Here is a 15,369-nt window from a genome sequence, read left to right as displayed (position 1 = left end):
ATCTAATGTGGTAGTGTGCAGTGAATGGAGAATTAATCTCAAAGCGTGTTTAACCACCATTTTGGAGTCAACGGCCGGTAGTCCACGTGCTTCTCGTAAAATCCAGCTATTGGTTTTACGAGACAACTACAACAACCACCGAACAGCGTCGTGCTCTAAGAGCATTTATTTTGTTCCTACCCTTTTACGTGACATACGCTACGGGCAACACCGCCCTCAAGTCCATCAAGAAAATAAAGAAATTTGTAGTTCACGCCTTTTCCTACTGACAAAGTTGTTTGACCGGCTATATGTATGTAATACCCTTTGCTGTTGCGTGTTTGACTTTCAATAGAATAGGTGTCATTGACCTCTATATCATACCACATGATAATGATAAGTCAGATGAAAAGGTTAGATATTGTCAGATAAGGCGACGTGAATCGGACGTGACATTTACGACACGAGCTATCTGTAATCTGTCAAACCTGCCAATGCACGATCTTCGGCCGAGAGAGGGGCCGAATATTCGGCCGAAACCACTATTCGGGGCATCTCTAGGTATAAATACCAATGGTCCAAAGTGAAGGGCAAAACCTAGATTAGTCTAGTATCATGTCATTAGCCTTTAATAAAGAAAAAAAGTAAAATACGAAATTACTTCCTGCCGAGACGTATCAAAGGTTGTGTATAAAAAAGGATTGAAAAAAAAAAACATTTTTGCTTAGACTGGAACGGGTCACATGATTAAAATGCCAACCGATTGCTTTATGCTTTTTGCCCACAACCTTATGTTAATATGGTTTGTCAAAGGACTGTCTCATTTCTTTGTCTTACACTAGTACTGGCACCCAAAAGAAAAGGAAGTGAGAGAGGGGAAGATCTCTTTTACTGACAGTTTGGTTTGACCAACTATACCTTTGCACGTGTTACCGTAAAACGTATAACTATGTATAACGATAAAATAACTTAATTTACAGTGGTGAAGGGTAGAATAAGTTTTCTGCCAACAAACTAATTAATGTACCTCTTTTTTTAAATAATAAATATATTGAAAAAAAAACTTAAAATTATCTAATATTTTATTATGGAATTAAATACATTATCATACACATTTAATCATTATTGTTCAGATACAAATTTTTCAATTAATTTACGTAAGTTGGCGAAACATATATAAACTCAATTATAATCAAATTAAGTAGGTATAAATAATCAATAACACTTGACATAATTATGCTTTGTTTGTGTAATTTTGGCTAAAATAAATTTTATGACAATGTAGTTTAGTGCGTAGATATATATAGCAATATATCGTAATAAAGTGGAAACTTAATTTATAATTACATTTTTTACACTGCAGGTACTTCGGTGTTCCATTTATCTTGATTTGTTAAATGTACAGTCAGCAAAATTTAAGAAATTACTGAAATAATAATCCCACGTGTTTGGGTGGCTACCGTTCTCCAATCCACCAACGGAGCTGTAGCTGACGTATACGAGGCGTCATGTCCGACGCAATTTGTACAAACTTTTTATAGAATTTTTTGTGTATAATCCACAGCAAAGAGAATAGATAGTATATAGGGTTACTGTCATAGTAAATTTTGTAGTCACAGTAAATTTACTGCCATCTATCGACACACGATTAAAACTAAAAATGAAAGTGTATCAAAATATGTTCCCCACTGTTCTTTCACTGATGTGTTAAAATAAAATTGTTAAATATCAAACGGCGTCGTCAACGCCATCTACCCGAGCATAGGCCAAAGGTGTGGCGCCATGTATCCGAGAATGACTTTCTTGATTTCCGAGGCACGTTTTTCCTTAGACTTTATTCATATTATACGGAGTTACATGTCTTTGTCCACAGTAACTCACTGATTGCGAGTATATCATCCGAAATTAGCGTTCAACTCAAACTGATGATGACTCTTCATATGGCTCTTCAAGCTTCCATTCTGTGTAAATGTCGCGTTACAAATATCACACTTGTACCTCCTCTCATTCGAATGTGACCTCACATGCTCTTGCAAAGATTGTAACCTGGGATAACATTTATCACAAAACTCACAACGAAAATTCCTTTCCCCAGTATGCGTCGCCATATGCTCCTTCAACCTTGAGGGTAGGTAGAATCTTTGATCACACAAATCACAATGATGCCTATATACTTTTAAATGATTCCTCCTATTATGTTCCATAAGCGTTTTCCTTCTATTATAAACTTTATCACATAATTTACATGGAAATGTTCTTTTATCCCCATGCACTTCTATTAAATGTCTATTTCTCAAAGCGTAGGAGAGAAAGCTAGAATCACATTTGTAACAATTCACTGTAGGTTTTTTCTCATGAACCGTCGCTACGTGTAAATAGCGACTGTATTTAGATTTCAAGTTTTTCCCGCATATTTCACACGGGAAATTAGCTTCCACCTTATTATGGCTTTTTATATGAGTCCTCAATGAATTTTGTTCTAAAAAGCAGGCTCCACATTGGTCGCATATAAAAGTCCCGAAATGCTCTATCATATGTTTTTTCAAACTGTCGAAATATGGAAAGCTGCTATTACATTCTGTGCACTTTATATTGTCTAAGGTCAACTTGAATTTTAGGAATTCGTTTTGCACGGGAAATATTTTTTTGTTGTGTACGCTGCTTATATGTTGTTTGAAGTCTTCTAGTGTTTCTATCTTCGCTGGGCATAGTCTGCAATCTATCCTAAAATATAAATAGTTAAATTTATAAGATTTCTTTAACTTTAAAACTAGCCAAGAGAATGCCGGAAAGATATGCTCAGTGTATGGTTCCGTGGTCTTTATTGTATAAGAAATACAACAGGAAAATAAATCTTCATAACCGTTTTTAACAAGCGATCCGACACCGCCAGAAAAAAACACACCTAACAGTATTTTTCAAGATTTTTTCAGAAGTCATATTTCAGATTTAAACACAGACATTCTGACTTCTGACGCTCATAGCATGGTATAAAACACCCCAAGTCAACAGAAGAAAGGGCATAAAAATATCCCCACTTTACGTGTAGGGGAGGTACCCCATATTTTTTTCCAATTTTAAATTTACCACTCATTCGGCATGATTGATTTATACTATAGTACATCCATGCTAAATTGCAGCTTTCTAACACTAACGATAACGGAGCAAAGCCTCGGACAGACATGGCGAATGATAACTTCTTTTTCTTCAGTGTGTGTGTACTACACCTTACTCACACACGCGCATAGGTGACTATAGTATTTAAGGCCATGTTCGTGATATTTAACTCATTATACGTCTAACCTCGAACCTAGTTGCTTCCTTTAACGTCCCACCTCACATGGCGACCCTGCCAGTGCGGCCTTGCGCTACACCACAGAATAGTATTATCATACAGACCGGCCACGCCCCGCCCCGCACCGACTCGCATGCCCTCGCCCCGCGACACCAGATTGACGGCCGTTTGCCGCCGCCCAGTACTGTGTTTAAGCAACTTACACTATGACGCATGCCGCGTGTACAGACGTGCCGTTCACACATAGAAACGCAAGTGATTTTTAGGGTTCCGTACCCAAAGGGTAAAAACGGGACCCTATTACTAAGACTCCGCTGTCCGTCTGTTACCAGGCTGTATCTCATGAACCGTGATAGCTAGACAGTTGAAATTTTCACAGATTATGTATTTCTGTTGCCGCTATAACAACAAATACTAAAAACAGAATAATATAAATATTTAATTGGGGCTCCCATACAACAAACGTGATTTTTTTGCTGTTTTTTTTTCGTAATGGTACGGAACCCTTCGTGCGCGAGTCCGACTCGCACTTGGTATTTGATGTATAACGTGTCCGCCCTGTGGCTACACAGGCAGCGCGCTGTGCCTGTCAGGGGAAAAAGTTGTTCGTTATCGATGTGATACCTGGTGATGTCAATCTTGGGTATCTTCTTGTTTTCCGTCATGCTCTCGAACATGCTCGGCTTGTGCTGCATGGTGTGTTCACGCAGCTCCACGGGGTTCGTGAACTGATCCTAGAGATAACACATTTATTTTAGCCTCCTAAGTCCAAGAATTGTCAGATTCATTTTTGAATTTGAAACCTTGACTTATCGCAAATTCAAACCCCGGCTCGTACCAAGTTTTTCGGAACTTATGTACGAAATATCATTTGGTATTTAATAGTCGCTTTTCGGTGAAGGAAAACATCGTGAGGAACCTGGACTGATCCCAATAAGCCCTTTTCCCCTCTGTGTTGAAACTGTTGAAAGGTCAGATGACAGTCGCTTTCGTAAAAACTAGTGCCTACGCCAATTCTTGGGATTAGTTGCTAAGCGGACCCCAGGCTCCCATGAGCCGTGGCAAAATGCCGGGACAACGCAAGGAAGATGATGAGTTGAGTCATATGTTATAGGTACTAGCGACCCGCCCCGGCTTCGCACGGGTTACACAAAACCTTAACTAATTATACATATAAACCTTTCTCAAAAACACTAGCCTCTAAGGGTAGGACAGACAAGACCACAGCGTATTTAGTATATGTATACTGTACGTGTACTTTTGTTTAGTATAGTATACAGGGTACGTACCCTGCAGTTAGTAGCAGTAATAGTTGTGAAACACTCTAAGGGTAGGACAGACAAGACCAGCGTGTTTATACGTACCCTGCAATAGTAGCAGTAATAGTTGCTGATCCTATTATGGAACGGGCACACGTACGAGTGAAGCACTATTGTAATAGTGTTGTGGTACACCATGTGGTCCTGGTCATCGGGACCCTTTTTTTGTGGCTTTAACTTCTTAGGCGGGGATGCTGTAAAAATAGGTAAGATCAGAGACTAGTAAATATTCAAGACGAACAATCTATATACACTTAGGAGCAAAAAAATCGACTCAAATCTGTGTTGGATTTAAAAACGAAATATCTCCGAAACTAATTCGCGTATTCCTAAAGTAATAGTACCATTAAAAAGCTGCTAAATTTACCTTTTTAAAAAACACAAAATTCCTGAAGTATTATTTCAGATACTGAAATCTGAGCGATTTTAGCAAAATGGGGTAAAATCACGTTCAATTAACGTCCTGAAAATGGGAATAAAAGCAATTTTGTAGAGAGAAAACCATTTAATTTTTCCTGTTTAATATTTTGTATTTCCGCCGCGGGCCTTCTTGACGCATGCAATCCGGTTCTTCATGGATCTTATCAGCTTCCTGATGGTATCCTGCGGACAAGCTTCCCATTCCTCGACCAAAGCCTCTTTCAGGGCCAAAATCGTGTCAGGAGCGGGATCCCGGGCTCGAACCTTCCTTTTTAGATAATCCCACAAGTGCTCGATGGGGTTCAAGTCCGGACTCAGAGGTGGCCATGCAAGGGTGGGGATGCCAACCTCAGCAAGGTACGCCCGCGTGACTCGTGCGGTATGACAAGGGGCGTTATCTTGCATGAGATGGAACCCCTCCTCATAAAATCCTGCATAGGGGACGACATGATCTTGCAGGATATCTGTGATGTAACGATCTGCGTTCAAACCACCTCCGCGGCCCCCACCAGGAATGAAAACCAGCTCGGTCCTCCCTTCCATGGATATCCCCGCCCACATCATGACGGATCCCCCTCCGTAGGCGACCGTCTCGGAGATGCAGCACTGCGCAAATCGTTCTCCAGGTCTTCGGTACACCCGTCTTCTTCTGTCACTGCCATGGAGACACACCCTGCACTCATCCCTGAAGAGTACGCGGCTCCATTGTTCGTACGTCCAATTTTCGTAAGTGGTTACGAAATCCATACGAGCGTCCCGGTGCCTCCCTGTCAGTTTGGGCCCTGTGGCAGGCCTTTTTGGGGTAAGGTTGGCTTCCTTAAGTCTTCGACGAACTGTCCACTTGCTGACTGGTTGCTCTCGGTTCTGCATCAGCTGCCGCTGGATGTCAACGCTGGTACGCTGTCGATCACGAAGACTGGCCGTAACGATGAAGTGGTCCTCTCTCCTCGATGTGCACCTGGGACGGCCAGATCCAGGTTTGCGAGCAAGGTTTCCAGTCCGAATGAACTTTTGGTTGACTCTGGAAACAGCAGACTGACTTAAATTCAGCTGTTCAGCAACTGCACGCTGCGTAAGGCCTTGATTGAGCAAGACGATAACTTGGCCGGCTTCAGTTTCTGTCGTGTCCATTTTCTTGCAGGTAATTCCAGGGAATGATTGCGGGAGATGTGCACAGGTCAACTGCTGATAAGAGACTGATAAGAAATAACGGATACACCGGTTTTTATGGCCCTCAAAGGTGCGCAACTCGTGCATAATCAAAGCAGGTAAAATGTTGTTTTCTACAAAAATAACAATAACCTGAAATTTACCAATCCGATTTCAACGGTTGTTAATGTTTTTGATAGCTTAATTAATAAACAATAATACTGCAATTTAATTTTCACTGAAATATTAAACGTTTTCAGAAAAAATAAAAAAAATAAAAAATGTGACTTGAGTCGATTTTTTTGCTCCCGAGTGTAGAACACCGCGCTTTCCAATCATCCTGAATGTGTACTAAAATGAGAGATCAGTTGGACGAATTGGGGCATCCCGGGCTCGTAAAGTGTTAACCACTGCGGGCGATGTGTGCACCCTCGTGGACGTCAGCTGCCGCTCAGTTGGTGGGTTTAGGAATGGCAGTCTAGCAGCCAACCAAATACGTAAAAAAAGTAATTACATTTTAGTCGTCGCCTCCCGATTGAAACTTTGTCAGAGGATAGTTGAGATGTTTCAAAAAACTTCTTTTCCCGTCGTTGCTCAGAGTGGACGTGTGCTTGTCGGATATTTTTACTAATTTATTAATTTAATTTGTTCGCGAATTGGTTTATAGTAAACGACTTCAAATTATCGGTACCTCCTTGTCCTTCTTAGGATATTTCGAACTTGGCCTGTCGGCCATATTGAATTGTGTCGGACTTCTCGCTCTGGACCTGTGTTGTGGTGGTTGCTTGTGAATACCTGTGCTAAATATTTTTTTCACTTTTTGCATCTTTTGTGCTCCGCGGTGAGGATTCGAACTCGCGGCCGCTGCGTCGCAGTCCACCGGCCAAGCCGCTAGGCCACGAGTGATTGGACGGCGCGACGCGAAATAGCTATACGACTTCTAACTGCGCAGCCGGCTCTCGGAATTTGGTCCTTATTGCTAACACGCCAAGACTCATATTAGAGTGACAGTATGTCTTGCCTTGCCTGCGATTTACCGATTGACGGCAACAAGGATTTGAAATGTGTTGGGTGCGGAAATAATTATCACTGTTCATGTTTAGGTTTATCTACAGCCCAATGTACAGAACAGTTCAAACAAAATTGGCTATGTTCATTTTGCACATCAGTCAATACACGCCGTCGCAGGAATGACAATACACCAGTCCAACCGACTGCGGAGATGTCATATTTTAACGACTCAGTGATGTCTTATGAGGATGCGTCTTATAGTAATAAGGACGCTACTGACATTAATTGTACGAGGTTATCAATCAACAGCACACTCCAGACCACACCTCCAAACTCGTTCCAGCTTCCCCCTCGAGTTCGAGATGCCAATCATTTTAATGCATCTTGTCCCGCAGAATTATTAAATGATATCCTGTCAAAGGTAACTGCATTGCAGACACAATTTTCCGCAATTCAAACGATCCAAATGGATCTATCCCAAGTCCGAACAGACATAGCCGAAATGAAGAATAGTATTGATTCTAAATTAGATGATTTAGCTGGGAGAATGAGCACTATAGAGTCACGCGTCAGCGCGCTGGAAGACTGCAAAACGGAACTTGATGACGTCAAAAAAACACTCAACGACATCATGACAGACTCTAGGAAAAATGAACAGTGGGTCCGGCGCTCAAATATTCAGATTAACGGAGTTCCTGAAACAAAAGGAGAGAATCTCTTCACTGTGATAAACAGCTTAGCAGAAGCGTGCGGCTTTTCGTTGAACACGAATACTGATATCGACTTTGTTACCCGGGTCGCCGTGAGAAACGATACGGACAACTCCAAACCAAAGCCTATTATAGTGAAGATGCAGGCTCGCTATAAAAAGGATGACTTTATGGCGTGTCTGCGTAAACTGAAAAATTTAAAAGCCGCTGACCTGGGTTACGGTGCTAGCCCGAATAAAATTTATATAAACGATCACCTGTCCAGCTACAACAAATTCCTTCTCAAAGAAGCGAAGCAACGGGCCGCTGCGAAAGAATATAAATTCTGCTGGGTTCGTAACTGCACTGTCATGGTTCGCCGCAACGAGAACTCGCCAATTATCTATATTACGTCTGAAGATTCTTTAAACAAAATTGTATAAGTGCTATATTTTTAGTATTGCTAGTTTTAGGTTTATACTTAGGATATTCTATAAAAGTATTGATTGTCATCATCGCTCTAATTAACGGAAATAATTTGAAAAATTGCAGAAACAAAGTATACTATAATAAATATAATAATATTAATAATTATTTACATTGCCTTCTCAAAGTTACGAACTACAATAAAAAAGTTAGAAGATTTTTGTTATACTCTGTACATTTCTAGAACCGAAAAAAATATTCGCTTTAATTCAAAATCATTTTGGTCCTTTATAAAATCAAAAACTAATAATAGCGGCATACCAGACTCTCTCTTCTTAGATAATGATATAGGCTCTAGTGGTCAACATATTTCAGAATTATTTAATAAATTTTTCCAGTCAGTCTTTGTAAAAGATATTGATTTATCTATTAACACTACTAATAACAATCCATCCAATAATATTTTAAGCCATGTTAAGATTACATCAACCATAGTTGAAACTTATTTAAAATCATTACAGGTTTCCAAAGGAAGTGGACCTGATGGAATCCATCCAGTTTTTCTTCATAGATGTCGTACAACGTTAGCAGCACCAATTAGCTTTTTGTTCAACCTTTCTTTGGAGACCGGTGTGATGCCTGAGGCCTGGAAAAAATCGATTGTTGTTCCTATCTTTAAAAGCGGTGATAAACGGAATATAAAAAATTATCGTGGTATTTCAAAACTATCCGTAATACCTAAGCTTTTTGAAAAAATTATATATGATACGCTATATCGTGTAATTAGACCAATGCTTATTCCTCAACAACATGGATTTATTAACAGAAGATCCACTGAATCCAACCTTTGCGAATTACTTGATTATTCTCTGGTCGCTATGGATAAAGGTTCTCAGGTGGACGCCATTTACACCGATTTTTCTAAAGCGTTTGATAGAATCCCTCATTCCATACTTATAAGCAAATTAGAATCATTTGGAATTCACGGCAACCTTTTGAGATGGCTCACATCTTATCTTCGTAACAGAACCCAAGCGGTGGCGGTTAAAGGTCACACTTCTAGCTTTGTGCCTGTGTCGTCAGGGGTCCCTCAAGGCTCCCATCTTGGTCCGTTGTTATTCAACGTTTTTATTAATGATGTCATTGATTGTTTTCAGCATTCGGAAGTCTTATTGTACGCAGATGACATGAAGATATTCAGTGTTATCACGTCACATAACGATTGTCTCAATCTACAATATGATCTCGACAGATTGAATAACTACTGTCAAAACAATAAACTAGGCCTTAACATTGAAAAATGTTGTTCTATCACATTTTCCCGTAAACGTAACCCCATAGTTTATGACTACTCCATAAATGACAACCGCCTTAAAAAGGTGACGGAAATAAAAGATCTTGGCGTAAATATTGACCATGAGTTGCGGCTGACCGCCCATGTTGATAAAATTGTTCGGAAGGCCTACAGTATGCTCGGGTTTATATTTAGGCAGAGTAAAGATTTTAAAGATCCTAAAACAATTATTCTTTTATATAATGCTTACGTAAGATCTCACCTAGAGTATGCTTCCACAGTATGGAGTCCTCATTTCTTTATCCATATTAATGCAATAGAAGGAATTCAAAAAATTTTTATCAGGCGGATGAAGTATAAATTCAAAGAATTTGATTCAAATAATATTATACCCCTTCAAATCAGACGCGAAATTAGGGATCAAACCTTACTATATAAAATCCTAAATGGGCTGGTCGACTCCCCCGCGCTACTCGCCCGCGCCTCTCTGCGCTGCGCGTACCCCCGCACGCGCTCCTCTAAATTATTCGCTGTCCCTTTCCATCGAACCACTTACGCAAAGAACAGATTTATCGTAAGAGCGTGTAAAAATTACAATGACAAATATTCTCATGTTGACTTGTTTTTCATTCCGTCAGTACAAATATTTGTTTCTGCAATTAAGAGCAAATGAACAAATAATATAATATAACTCTGCTACTATTAGGGCAAATAATATAATTGATTTTGATAGTTTACTATTGTAAAATTAAGTTAAATTAATGCATGTCACGTTTGTGGTTTCAAATTCGCATTGTTTAGTTCTTTAGCACTAGATCTAGAGATAGTTTAATTGAATTGTACAAACAAGTCTTGTCTGAGCAACCATAATTATCTAATTTCAGTAGTGGAAACTGTTTTGGCTTATGTATGTATTTAAGTGTAATTATCTATATGTCATCTTTCGCTGTTTGTTTCCCATTATCAATAAATAAATAAAAAAAAAATGTTGCGCGCGCGCACCGACCGCCATCGACATCGACAATAAGGTCTCTTTTTATAGAAAATATCACATATACTCACGTGGTCCGTGGTCCAGCAATTCATCTAACTCATCCTGCAGTGCGAGCGCTCTATCGAACAGCTCTCGTTTCGATCTCTTCTTCAGCACTAAGGGTCGCGGTCGCGTTTTCTTACGCTTCTCGGGTGTCTCTGACTTTAGCTCTATCTTGTGCTCTATCTCCACTTTGCATTCTGGCTCTGTTGAGATAAAAATGAGTTGTTAAAATGGGAAAGACAGAGTTATTAAATATTTAATCTTGAGGTTTTTCTCTAGAAACTATATCGATTCGAATACCAATTTTTTGACTTTCGCTGGATAGAAAGAAATCACAAACATAGATCTAAAAAGCACCTTACTTCTAAAAATGTGCAATATTGTGTTTAATTGGACTCATCAATTTTCTTTTGTTTTGGGTAAGCTTACAAAATATTAAAATTCAAAAATATGATATCCGTGATCTTGGGCACGCACAGCCATCTCGCTCATGCTTACATTCAGTATGAGTAAGAGAAGAACCTGAGCCTACGGGGCCTTAAGTAATGTTGCAACCCTCAGTCTCCCTGTCTGTATATAAAGGTTTACTCATACAGATTACTCTATCGCAGGGGTCGGCAACCTTTTAGCAGCCAAGGGCCACATAGCGGTTAGCAAAATTGCAGCGGGCCGCACTCTGTTAATAATTCGTGAACTTATTAGACAAAAGGTAATACATTGTCGTTTGTCAAAAAGGACTTCTTTTAATATACATTTTTATGCAAAAGAGTGCCGAAATTCAGATCGCGCTTCGCGAGTTCTTACATACAGGGCGCCCCTCATCGTCTTACATGCAGGGCTCCTGCGGCGTCCCTCACAGTTATTCAGCGCGCTTCGCGCGCTCCTACATGCAGGGCGCCTGCGGCGTCCCTCACAGTTATTCAGCGCCATTCGCGCGCTCTTACATACATACTTAAAGGTCGGGCGGAGCCGGACATTCATCGCGCTACATGCGCCTGCGGCGCCCCTCACAGTTATTCAGCGCGCGCTTACATGCAGGGCGCCTGCGGCGTCTCTCACAGTTATTCAGCGCGCGAAAGCGCGCTCTTACATGCAGGGCGCCTTCGGCGCTCCTTACACTTAAACGACATTCATCGCGCTTGGCGCGCTGTTACATGCAGGGCGCCTGCGGCGTTCCTCACAGTTATTCAGCGCCCTTCGCGCGCTCTTACATACAGGGCGCCTGAGCCGTCCCTCACACTTAAATGTCGGGCGAAGCCCAGCATTCAGCGATGCGCGCTTTTACATGCAGGGCGCCTGCGCCTGCTTTTACATACAGGGCGTCCTTAAAGGACGGGCGAAGCCCGACATCCAGCGAACCCTCCACACTTAAAGGTCGGGCGAAACCCGACATTCAGCGCGCTTGGCGCGCTCTTACATGCAGGGCGCCTGCGGCGTCACTCACAGTTATTCAGCGCGCGCTTACATGCAGGGCGCCTGCGGCGCTCCTTACACTTAAATGTTAGGCGAAGCCCGACATTCATCGCGCTTGGTGCGCTCTTACATGCAGGGCGGCTGCGGCGCTCCTTACACTTAAGTTTCGGGCGAAGCCCGACATTCATCGTGCTTGGCGCCCTTCGCGCGCTCTTACATACAGGGCGCCTGCGGCGCCCCTCACACTTAAAAGTCGGGCGAAGCCCGGCATTCAGCGATGCGCGCTTTTACATGCAGGGCGCCTGCGCCTGCTTTTACATACAGGGCGCCTGCGCCTGGTTTTACATACAGGGCGCCCTTAAAGGTCGGGCGAAGCCCGACATCCAGCGAACCCTCCACACTTAAAGGTCGGACGAAACCCGACATTCAGCGTGCTTCGCGCGCTCTTACATTGCGATAGGCAGACACTCATATTGGCACGTCTGTGCATATTGAATGATCGGCACATTTAATGTAGATCTTGTGATAACCCAACCCAACATTCAAATTCAAATAATTAAATTGAAATGAAAGACTTTTCTTTTTCACTCGATCACTTTAGTGACGTAGGACTGATGTAACCCGGAGGCTCGCGGGCCGCAAGCGAGGGGTTCGCGGGCCGCATGCGGCCCGCGGGCCGCCGGTTGCCGACCCCTGCTCTATAGTATTTAAGTTCGAGTTAGGTAAGTAAAGTATTGATAAGTTTGTTTGTTTTGGATCAAACAAATCCATACTAATATTATAAATGCGAAAGTCTGTCTGTCTTTCTGTCTGTGTGTTCCCACTTCACACTTAAACCGCTAAACTGACTTAGATAAAATTTGGCATAGAGATAGGTTGAGTCCCTGAGAAGGACATAGGATAGTTTTTATCCCGAAAATCATCCCTTAAGAAAGTAAAAAACGGGGTGGAATTGAGATAATTAACGAAGTGCCTGCTAATTTGTGTGCATAATATGCTCAAATTTAGATTGCTATGAAAATTTTTCCAGGCGCTATTCTTACTTTAGCTGCGGTTACTAAGTCCATGCAGACGAAGTCGCGGGCAAAAGCTAGTAAAATTATAATTTAAATGCTGAGGCCAAGACTTTTATTGGGGAAGTGGGCAGACGGTTGCGGGAGAGTGGTCATGACCCTCGCTCCGGGTCGTTCCTTTTGCAAAGGTTGTCCATCGCTGTTCAACGTGGCAACGCGGCGGGCGTGATGGGCTCCTTTGCGTCTGGAGGGGCGCGGGGCGCATTTTGTGAATAGTTTTTGTGTTTGTTAGTTTCTAGTTTAGGTTAAGATTTTTGTAATGTTTTATTTTACTTTATTGATGATTTTTATTTTTATGAATTGCAGAATTTGACATGTAAAATTTGTAATTTTATGAATCCTTAAAATAAATATTTAAATGAGTTATTTACCATAATCATGGTCATCGTCATGTGCGCCCACGGACGCGTCTGAGTCAGGGACAGGTTCCACCTTCACTTTAGTTTCCACCAGAGGCACTTCTGTAATTAATTAAAGTAAAGAGTTAACAAAAACAATGCACAGTGTCCCAGAACAACCACGTCACAGTGACACTGGAGGTAGGTCAACTGAAGAGGCACCTAACAAGCGTTTTTTTGCATGGTTTTCGAGTTATCGATGCAGGTAGGTACTTATTTCAGTAATAACTCGAAAACCGTGCAACTTTTACCGGGGTCATGTTAGGCTGGTTAGGTTCCTCTTGAGTTGACCTACCTCCAATGTCACTGTGACATGGTACTTCTGGGACACCTGTATCAGAATAGGGTTTCTAAAAGTCGGGTATGTGAACCCCCAGGGGGTTTGCCAGTCATTGTATAGGGTAGCGTTTGAATTTAATTTTTTTCTTAATATAGGAGGCAAATTAGCACACAAATCTCCTGATGGTAATAAAGTTATTACCGTAGCCCATGGACACCCGCAACAACAGAGGCATTGTAAGTATGTTGCCAGTCTTTAAAGAGTTGGGATGGGATGAGGTTTAATTCTTTAAAGTATTCATGCCTAAGCCAAGAAAAATTTGGGTGGTTGTTATTCACATTTATGGATTTAGATGAAACTTGGAACTAGATGGGCCGAATATTCTGTACTAAGCATATTTTTTTCAATGTTGGCATTCGGCCGAATAGTTCGGTTCGAACAGCCGAATATTTAGCGAATAAACAAATTTCTTTTGGCTTCTTGGAACACAAGAGTAGTTATTAAACTGAAAAGGGCCATAATCTTCTTTGGACCAAAATTCATCCGATAAAATGCATCTCTCGATGTCTTACCATCCTTTTTCTCTTGACGGGCGTTGAGGAAGGCCTGCTCGCTCTGCAGGACTTGCTGCCGGAAGATCACAGCTTCCCGGAGACGTCCAACACAAGTGGCACAAACTCCGATGTCCTTAGGTTCCCCGTCTAAGTGGGACAGCTGAAAGTATATAAGATTTAAACATGCCGTAGGGGCCTGAGTTTTGAACAAATTAATAATTATTATGGTACAAACTTGTGCATTACGTAGTCTGTTCAATGCAGGATTGATACAAGGTTAAGTAAATAATAAACTTACAAGTAAGCCGAAGCAATCCATCAACATATCGGAGTAAACTTCCTTCTTCCCGAGCCACTCGTATTCGCTGTTTAAAATACGGCATTTCTTTATGGAACGGCAGCATCGGCATAGCGCAGGGTCAATTATGGGGCCTCTAGTTTTACCCAAAGATGTGCCGGCCACCGCCATGGCGATAACACTAGGAAATTATATTTATTTTATAAACACACTGGGAATAAATACTTTGGGGAACATAGCATATTTGACAGACAGGATTCGTTCGAGTAGAACTGATTCTTGAACATGAACTTGACATGAACTGAAAGTTAATAAAATATGAATAATGCTTTAGACGAATACATACATAACTAAATTGTTTTACTATGTTATTTTAAAGTAATAAATAATTTTTATTCAATAGAAGATTTAATTCAATTTTTAGATTTAATTTGTTTCTAACAAAAAAAAAATACTTTCTACTCGAACTGTTCTTCGAACTTCACGTTTTGTTTTTGCATTTAAACTTGCCACCAAATAGTAAGTATTTATTAATCTGTGACCAAAGAGGGGTGTTGCTTATAGATTACAATCGACTATCGATTATAATAGATTAGAATCGAGATTAGGTCGTATATTCAAAATACCAATAAAATACTTTCCATTTGATAGGTACTTTTTAGGGTTCCGTACCCAAAGGGTAAAAACAGGACCCTATTACTAAGACTCCGCTGTCCGTCTGTTACCAGGCTGTAT

The 15,369-nt window shown here is 41.1% G+C and overlaps 1 protein-coding gene across 1 annotated transcript; it reads right to left on the bottom strand.

The window, feature by feature from the left end:
- Positions 1-1,040: 1,040 nt before the first annotated feature.
- On the bottom strand, positions 1,041-14,861 carry LOC134752288 (zinc finger protein 70-like). Its single transcript, XM_063687948.1, has 7 exons — positions 14,635-14,861; positions 14,355-14,496; positions 13,476-13,565; positions 10,645-10,821; positions 4,639-4,787; positions 3,899-4,008; positions 1,041-2,703 (listed from the first exon to the last, which is right to left on the bottom strand). The coding sequence occupies exons 1-7, from the start codon at positions 14,803-14,805 to the stop codon at positions 1,875-1,877; spliced, it is 1,668 nt and encodes a 555-aa protein (XP_063544018.1). The 5' UTR covers positions 14,806-14,861; the 3' UTR covers positions 1,041-1,874.
- Positions 14,862-15,369: the final 508 nt, after the last annotated feature.

Source organism: Cydia strobilella, chromosome 24 (assembly GCF_947568885.1).
Source record: "Cydia strobilella chromosome 24, ilCydStro3.1, whole genome shotgun sequence".
Taxonomy (NCBI): domain Eukaryota; kingdom Metazoa; phylum Arthropoda; class Insecta; order Lepidoptera; family Tortricidae; genus Cydia; species Cydia strobilella.
This window is presented reverse-complemented; position numbering and strand designations above follow the sequence as displayed.

What these genes read in the sequence shown, in the direction of transcription:
- LOC134752288 (XM_063687948.1), bottom strand. Translation starts at nt 14,805, where the DNA reads ATGGCGGTGGCCGGCACATCTTTGGGTAAAACTAGAGGCCCCATAATT. An exon ending in ATTGCTGGACCACGGACCAC is followed by an intron (nt 4,788 to 10,644) that starts GTGAGTATATGT and finishes CTATTTTTACAG; the next exon opens with CATCCCCGCCTAAGAAGTTA. An exon ending in CCCAAGATTGACATCACCAG is followed by an intron (nt 2,704 to 3,898) that starts GTATCACATCGA and finishes TTTATATTTTAG; the next exon opens with GATAGATTGCAGACTATGCC.